The following is a 9,039-nucleotide window of genomic DNA, read 5'->3' as shown; positions in this document are numbered from 1 at the left end:
TTCAAAGCACTCTGATGTCTGCAGCTCTTACCAAGTGCAACCTTCTTATTCTTGACAGTGTTCTATGAACATAGTATTCTGAGGCACAGTATAGATTTTTAAAGTTAGTTGTGAAATAAACATTTGTATTCTCCATTTGCTGCTTTGCTTGTGTTAGTTGGGAGAAAGATAAAACCAGCCAGTCAGTATTTGAATCCTCAGAAAAAACTTAGTGGAGGATGGGGCTCAAACTGAATAAAGTCAGAGACGTCTTGGTTCTTGTTTGGGACTCACTCATAAAAAGTGCAGTTTCTGTGAGGTTAATATTGCCAGATCAGTGATATCACATCATGCTGTGAGCTCTGTCAAATGGATGAACAGAGATGAGGCGTCTTTGGCAACATGCAGCCTGCTCCATGGAAAGCAGCTGTATTCTTTCCTCCACGCCCTGGGAATAGGTTGCAGCATATGTTTCCCAGTGCAACCAGCCAGCCCTGGCCATCTGCATATGGGGAATGAAAATGTCTTGGATTTTCAACCCTTTTGGGTGGGAATTTTGAGCATGATGCTGCTATGTTAGAGACTGCCTCACTGGAAAGTCTTCATTTGAGATGTTTTGCGTCTTTTCTGAGCCATTCAGTGCTTACGGATCAGGTGCCAATTCACACAGATTCATGTGAAGTATGGGCTGCAGCTGTTATCGGTGTAATGAATTTTCCTGATTACACATCATCAGTAATTTTTTTTGAAGAAGTTACTCCGCGTGTTTCACTTTTGTGTTCATAAGTATAGCTTATGGAGATTTGTGGGTTTGTTAGCTAAGGCTTTAACCCTACAATGTTACATATAAATACTAAATAACTAAAATGCTAATGTAAAAAATGGCAGAAAATGTATAAGTAATACATTAAGCAATAAGCAATAACATAGATCTCTTTAATCCCTATTTTGCTGTTCAGGTGTAATCTATCTAGAGTTCAGGTTGCTTGCCTATTTCCGAGCCAGGTAGTATATTTTGACAGCAGTATCAGGAAACTCACTGTTCTGTGATTTAAAACTTTTCAAGGGCACTTGACAAGTCATTGCTGAGAGCTATTCCTTATGATGCCTCAGTAGTGCATTTGTATAAATGTGTGGGGAAGGAACTGTTTTTAAAAGCATGGTGGTGGTGGATCGGTGGATGGGCTAACTTATCTTAGTGGTCTTTTCCAACCTTAATGATTCTATGTTTCCAATAACTGACATTTATGGGAATTGTGGTGGTTTTGCTAGAATGCTTCTTAAGTTTGCAGGATAATTGCAGATGTGTAATTAGCAACTGGAATAAAAATGAGAACATACCATTATGAACATGCAATGTACTATGTCTGTGTTATATATGTTTTCAGCTGTTAGAGCATGGAGCCTGTAAAAGAAGCAATAAGCAAACATAAAGGGGACTGTCACATTTGTTTATTACTGCAGACTCAGTAAACTAAAATTCGTTATGAATTAGTATTTTATAGTCATTACAATCTATATTACATTGCCACTATAATAAATCTCCACTATGAAATAATACATATAGCAATTTTAAAGCAGGACGTTTGTAGATGGAAAGGGTCATAGTGCATAGTGCAGATGTTGATTCATGCTCAGAATTCATGAAGTTGTTGTGGGAGCCTCTTTTCAAACTAAGGTTATTTGCTGATGCTAATTGATAGGGCAGTCTGTGTTATGGATGCAGAGCTTCCTGGAGGCTGCATCTGAATTGGCAGCTCTACAGGAGGAAGAAGTCATCATGTTGTACGTACAGACTGCTGTTGCTGTGTGGTATCAGATTTAAAACCATGTATAAAATGGTGAAGATCACAATATTATTATTCACTGTCCTGCTGAACGTCATTTTTTGAGCTCACAACTGCTTCCAGTATCAACCAGTGATGAATAGAGTTGCACTGACTTGCTGCACTTTGTGGACTCAGTGTTAAACTAACCATTTATTCTGTTTCTCTTTATTTGTAGGCAAAGATGTTGCTAAATATAAAAAGCATCATATGGATGTGCTCTACGTTAGCTATAATTTATATGCTACCTAAAGGTAAGTCTGTTATGCATGGAATAATTTATTAAAATTCATTCCAGCGACAGCGGGAAGCAGCACAGTCCAATTGGGAAAGTATTTCCCAGGACTGGGGAAATGTGTTTTCTGATTTTATCTCTGTACTGTGTAACTAATTTTGTTCCTGTTTTCTCCCTTTTGCCTACTGATTTACACAGAAAACTTCTGGTGGGTGAGCATGTTTTTGGCAAGGTTTTTACACACTGCTTGTGTCTCCTGAGGTTTGTCAGTGCCATTACTATAATTCAAGTAATGATAAAGACAGTGTGATAATGTGATAAAGACAGTGTGATAATGTGATAAAGACATTAGAAAGCATAAAGATAAAGATAAAGTGAAACAGCTTGCCTTCTTCAAATGTTCACGAATATGACTTAACTGCTTTAACCTCTGTTTGTGAAATGTTGGACCTGTTCGTCAGATATGTCTCACACCTTCGTTTGGCAAGGCCTACAGAGGAGTTCCCCTGCATGGGTGAAGTGGGGACTACTGGGAGGGGATAGTTTTGGTGAAAGGCAAACAGTTTCATGAGGACTTCAGCAGTGAGAAGTGCCAGTAGATGAGAGCAAGAGCAGCTTACTGCTACAGACCTAGTCAGGCTGCAGAGGTCGCAAATTAAGTGGGGGAGAGTCTTGGGTCTACAGGAACACCTGTTCTGCACACCTGCCAGTCAGATCCCAATGCATGCACTCATGTAATTGATGTGACAGCAGCCTTATGAGTTTGTATGTCTCTGACACTCTCTATATTCAGGGTGAAAAGTGCCACATACAAGTGAGATATGGAGGAACCAAGAACCCCAGTCCCTGCCTGCCTCTGTGACAACTGAAGAATGAGCCTAAGGAGATTTGCATTTGGGGTGTGCAGTGTGTCTGCCAGACCCTCCATGGTGGGGGCTGCTGTAAGGCCAAGCTGGTTGGAAGCTGTGGCAAGCTCCTGGCTGTTGGGGCCTGGAACAGAAACATCTTAAAGCAGCTGCAGGTCTTAGTTTTGGGTTGAAAGTAGGAGCCCTGTTTACTTCTCATGGTGATTACGTGTTAATGCTGAAGTACATATTCATATATGATTGCTATGGTTTGAAACTTTTGACTCAAAATTAGTAGGGAGCAGGTTCCTACAGCAGCTACACACTCTGAAAATTGGAATGATGGTTTTCCCAAGCCTCAAATCAAGACAATTTTTATTCTACTTTCTTCTCAGAAGCCTTTGGAAAATCAGATATACTCTTTATACTTTCCTTTTTTTTTTTACTTTTTATATATTTATTTATTAGCTCTTATACTGTGTATAGCAAAGTTCTTTCTTAGGTAGTTTTTCATGTAAGATAAAAACTATTGTTCTTAAGTGCTGACTTTAGAAGAAAAGATGGTGGGCTTTTTTTTTTTTTCTTTCACTCAGGTTGGGAGCACTATCCTTCTCTGTTTCCTGTCATCCCTTCCTCCTTAAATCTAGTTTTGTTTCTCCATTCTTTGCTAAACACGCAGCAGACCAAGACAATTAGAAGACATTCTTAGAGAAAAAGGACTCAAAGCTTAGGGAGAGACAAGGCGCTAAAACTAAGCTTCCTTTTCTCATTTATTGAGGGCTGAGACTCATTTGGTTATTAAATGTCAAGCTTTTGTTTTTTTTCCCCTCCCATTTCACTCAGTAAAATGTCTGTAAATGTACACTGATGTACAGCTCTTGGATCTGCAGGCATTTAATTATTTGTTCATATGAAGTATTCTGGAAGGCAGAGCAAGTGATTGTCAAAAGAAATCATGGACTAACAATGTCAGTTTACATAGGGAACTTAAAAAATATTATTTGATAAGTTGTAGCATTATTAGTCAGCTTTAAAATGGAGTAAATGCTTGTACATCACTCATGTGATAAGAGGTATGAAGTTAAGATTTAACCTGATAATCAACCTTTGGGTGGATAGCGTGTGAGAAGAGAATAAGCAAGACAAGTGAATCTGACATTATATGTAAAGCTGACATTTCTATTACAACCTATTGAAAATCTGACCATGTTTATTTAGGGCATAATTCAATGGTCAGTCTAATCTCACGTACATCATTTAGCACTACATCGGGTAGTTCTGCCCCTTCTCCGTACCCTGGTGCTGGCTGACATGTATTTCTTTGTGTTGACAGTACTTATGGGAATATCTGTCCAGCTCTGTCAGGTAAATGACTTATATGAAAGACATCGGATAACCCTTTTTGCAAGGTAGTATTCAGCTGGATCAGATCTTTGATCTGCCTCACTGATTTACGCAATTGCCTGAGCTAGTAGAATTAGGGAATTAGGAGTGCATCAATGTTTGTGGAGAGGTGAGACTGACTGGTAGAGCAAGGAATGACACCATTAGGTGTCCCTCAGCTTACTCCACCTATCATCACCTCTGAAATTGTTTATAAATGGTTCGTGTGACTTCCAGAAAAAGAATTTCAAGAACACAAACAAGTTTTCTGTGAATGTCCTGGTGTGGTCATCTCAAGAATATAGACCAAGTTCTGATCTGTTCTTATTCACTTGAAATTTTTGGAAGAAGTGCAGAAAAACCTTCGTGTACCTATAAATACACTGTGGACTTCACAGGTTTTATTTTTGAAGTTGAGTATCACACTTTAGACACAGAGATTCTCAAATGGGAAATACTTCAGAATATGGTCCTGCTGAAGAGGACAAAGATGAGGTAAACTTTAATGTGAATCAATCCAATAGAGTCTGGGCTTGATCCATCTTTCTGTTCTGTAGAAATAATAGTAAGTTTATGTAATAACTTTTCTGAGGATGAATATTACAAGGTCACAGACAAACCTTTCCAGTCCTGCTATTTAGAACAAAAAGAAAGAAAAAAAAACCTTTAAAATAAAATCTCTATTTGCATTTGAAAAGTTGGACAGGAATTTCTTACATTTCAATTTTTTTATTTTTTATTTTTTTTAAATCCTGAATTTGAATGCAATATTGATGCTTTGAAATCTTTTGTGAAACACAGATTCCCAGATTCCCATGCTTTCTGTTCCCAAAATGGGTTTGGTTAGCCATATGGGCTAATTGAATAGTCACTTGCCTATGATTAATGGCAGTGTTTCCTTTTGGGTAAAACTGTTCTGAAAGCTTAGAATCATTCCTTTGAAATTCATATAGGAAATTTGTCAAAATCAACAATTATTTTATGAAAGAAATAAGCTTTGGCGAGTCGGCATTTTCTGCTAGGAAAAATGTTATGTTGAAAACATTAAACATCAATTGAGAATACTAATGTTTGAAAACTTGTACTGTTTAGAGGCTAACCTTACTGTACAGTCTGCTCAGCACTGTTCTCTAATCATCTGTCATTCAGTCTGATGTTTGATGTTTTTGGCATCATTGATTCAGTTGCTTGCTGTAGCTTCTTCCTAAGCGCTTCCTTTTCTCTTCGAGTAGCTCCAAAAGGCTTTCTTTGGAAGTTCCCCCAAACACTCCTTTTTAAAAAACAGCAAACAAAGTTATTAATTCTGGAATCCAAGAGATTAGTTAGATTATAGAATCACAGAATAGTCAAGGTTGGAAAAACCTCCAAGATTATCTAAACCAACCATCCACCTATCATCAATATTGCCTTACCAAAGCATGCTCCTTAGTGCAACATCTAAACATGTTCATCTAAACGTGTTTCTTGAACATATCCAGGGCTGTGACTCCACCATCTCCCTGGGCAGCCGGTGCCCAGCCAGTACCTGACCATGCTTTGATAGAAGTCTTTCTTGATATCCAACCTGAACCTTCTCTGATGCAACTTGAGGCCATTCCCCCTTGTCCTATTGCTAGTTATATGGTAGCAGAGGCTGATCCCCATCTTGCTGCAGCCTCCTTTCAGGCAGCTGTAGAGAGTGTTAAGGTCTTCCCTGTGCCTGCTCTTTTCCAGACTGAACAATCCCAGTTCCCTCAGCCACTCTTCATGAGACTTGTGCTCCAGACCCCTCACCAGTTTCATTGCCCTTCTCTGGACGACATGCTGTGGTGCATGTGAAGGATTAATGATAGAAGTTCATGAGCAAGGTTTACACCTACTCCTAGCCTGCAATTTACTCACTTTGAACTAGCTAGTGTTACAATTCTCTAGTTTACAAGCTGGACCCTATGATTATGATCATTGTTGAAGTTTACCTCGCTCATTATAAACTACTATTTATCATGTCATGAATAAGTGTGTTTTTGTGAAAGCCCTATAATCCAGAAGAGAATATAAACATCTTAGGTCACAGTATGTGATAATGTCCTTTTGAAGGTACAAATAATATACATCAACGTGGCATCTCATGTTACTGTTGTATATGCTATAAAACACGTGTGCTTGCTTATAATATTTGCACATCTGTATGCATGTTACACTGAGTTTGGCAGCTGGAATTTATGTTTTTCTGGCAGAATGATTTTCTTGCAGAATATGACAATAATTGTTTTTTCATTACTTTGACTCCTTTTCTTACTCTGTATCTTAAGACTGCAGATTACCTTGTAAAGAACTTGAGTGAAGACCTTATTGGTCTTGGTCTTCTGCTGCCTCTGCTATCAAAATTTCATACAAGTTTGTAAAAGCTGTGCATTAAGTTTTAGTTTTTCAGTATCTTTATTAAAGAAAAGAGGGTTAATGAAAAGACATCTCTTAGGCTCAGTATTAGTAGTTAGAATAACAATACATAATTTCATTGGTCTTTGCAATTGTTCTTGACAGGAAATATATCCTATAAGTAAGTTGATTATAAAAAATTGCACAAAGAATTCTAAGGAACTGCTTTGTGCTCAATCAAGAAGTAGTTTGTGTCCAACTTCAAGAGAAACATATAAAAATATATGCCATTGGTAAGATAAGGCATCTAGAGAAAAATATTCACATGTACTGTCATCTCCATGATAAACTGATTAAAATGTCTTAGCTTTAGGTTTGGGGAACATGCAACATTGTTTAGTCTGTGAAAACCCTATCCTCACAGGACTGTTTTCTGTCAAGGCACTGTATGAGAAAAATCTTCATTCTGTTCCTGCTTCTTATTCTGATATTGAAGTTATTTAATTTTTAAATTGAGGATGACATAAAAACCAAGCTGCTAAGACACAGAGAGTCTGCTGATAACCTGTCTGCATGTCATGCTCTAGGCTTGAATCTGCTGTCCTATCATCTAGTACAGGGCTCTCATTGACTTTACTGGCAGTTCTTGAAAGATAGATCTGTAGCCACATTACTTGGACTTAACTGTGTATTTTGTTTCTTTATAGTCTATGTATTTTCCCTAAGGACTTAAATATGCTCAAGAGTGATGCATTTTAGTTAGTAACAGAAAAGAATGCTCATATTAATTGCCAGACAGTTTAGTCATATCAAAACTATATCTCATTTAAGAGTGTTATCTGTGTTTTAGGTTTTACTTGGGTAGGTGAAGATGTGGTATGAAACCACATTCAGTACTAGGATTGCTCTTCACTGATGATTGGGTAAATACCTGCTTTTCTCAGCTCATGTTCAGATTTACAATCAATTACAAAATATTTCGTTTGCATTTTGTTGACCGCATCCCTTCTAAGGTGCAGTCTGCCTCAACTAGCTTGGACTACTCAAGAAACCAAGTTTTTTGAAACTGCACAGGAATATCTCCTAATATTCAATACTAAAAAACTTCTTTTTTCAGTAAAGTATATTTTCTTCCCTTTTCTCATCTGCTAGTCAAAACAGAGTGCTTTTAAAAGCACTTGATAGTGCTTTCTACAGCTAGATGAGTTTGTAGGTATAGTTTTTCCCTTATTCTTGGATGTAGTCCAGTTTAGGGTAGATCTAATTTGCATATCATTATGATATCTGTTTGCTATCAAGGGCTTCATTCTACTGATGAGTTGACACAAATTCTGAAGAGGAAATTTCCTCAGGGTTTGGTACTGATATTCCAGATCACACATAACCGAAAACAACTCCTTTGAAAGTTTATTAAAATTCTGTCAGTCAGCGTAATTATAACTAGATCATTTTTCATTTAAAAAGTTCCTGTAATGTATATAGATGACAAGAGATCATAATAAAAACTAAATATTTTGAAACTGATTTTAATCTCCCACCTGTGCGATTTGGAGTTTTTCCATCACAACTGGTAGGATTGAGTATTCATTCTATTTCTTTAGCTCTACCCAACTGTAATTAAATAAAGTTCCAAGAAATTAAAGGTGATATAAGAGTTAGTGATGTTTTCCTACTGTAGATCCTTGGATAAAACCAGCCTGTTATGGTTTTTAGCAATCAGTTGGTTCTAGGGAAGTCAAGTTTTTAGTTCTTTTTAAACAGTATCTGACTTCCCAAAATTCTTGTTTCAGTATCTTTTTTTAAAGAAATGTGTTTGCAATCAAAGCTTTTGAGCTAGTCTATAGTCTTCAGTAACTTCTGCAGGCTTGTCTTAAAGCCCTGTGAATTGTTCAGTCTTAGTTATGTGTTCGTCCTGTTTTTGTCATTCACTGTTTTATAAATACAGCCTTTCTAGATCTTGCTCAGGTTGTGTCTGTTAAACATGAGTTATAGTATCTAACCAATCTTTGCTTGTAAGACTGAAAATTTCACTACATGCCTGAATCAGAGTAAAAAATCTTGCTGGTAAATCAGCTCAGTTCTGAGTGAACTTTTCATTTGAGCTTTGGATGCAGTGCAGCTGTATTGGCAGAATGCTACACCATTGTTATTAGACTCTCTCTGGTCTAATCAGTTCTGATAAAGCTAGCTCGAGTGTTTCTGCACTGAGTTCCCAAGCATCTTCACTTAGGGAGGTATGAATGGAAATGATTTGAGGACTTCTGTTCCAACTTCTTGGTCATCCTTGGCTGGGCCAGTATTTTTCTGGTTAGGACTTTGTTGTAAAAATGCACGACTGTCTTACTGGTGATTGTTGAATATGTTTGTAGATGTTACTATTAAGATTTTATTCTCTGTATGATGTGCATATATT

The 9,039-nt window shown here is 37.3% G+C and overlaps 1 protein-coding gene across 1 annotated transcript in view; it reads left to right on the top strand.

The window, feature by feature from the left end:
* Nucleotides 1-1,974: 1,974 nt before the first annotated feature.
* The window catches only part of VCAN (versican), a 156,108-nt gene continuing 149,043 nt past the window's right edge, over nucleotides 1,975-9,039 (top strand). Inside the window, exon 1 of the mRNA XM_019610239.2 lies at nucleotides 1,975-2,059. Coding sequence (XP_019465784.1) covers nucleotides 1,990-2,059 — 70 coding nt within the window. The 5' untranslated portion in view covers nucleotides 1,975-1,989. The remainder of the gene's footprint in view (nucleotides 2,060-9,039) is intronic.

The sequence above is a fragment of the Meleagris gallopavo genome, chromosome Z (assembly GCF_000146605.3).
Source record: "Meleagris gallopavo isolate NT-WF06-2002-E0010 breed Aviagen turkey brand Nicholas breeding stock chromosome Z, Turkey_5.1, whole genome shotgun sequence".
NCBI lineage: Eukaryota > Metazoa > Chordata > Aves > Galliformes > Phasianidae > Meleagris > Meleagris gallopavo.
This window is presented reverse-complemented; position numbering and strand designations above follow the sequence as displayed.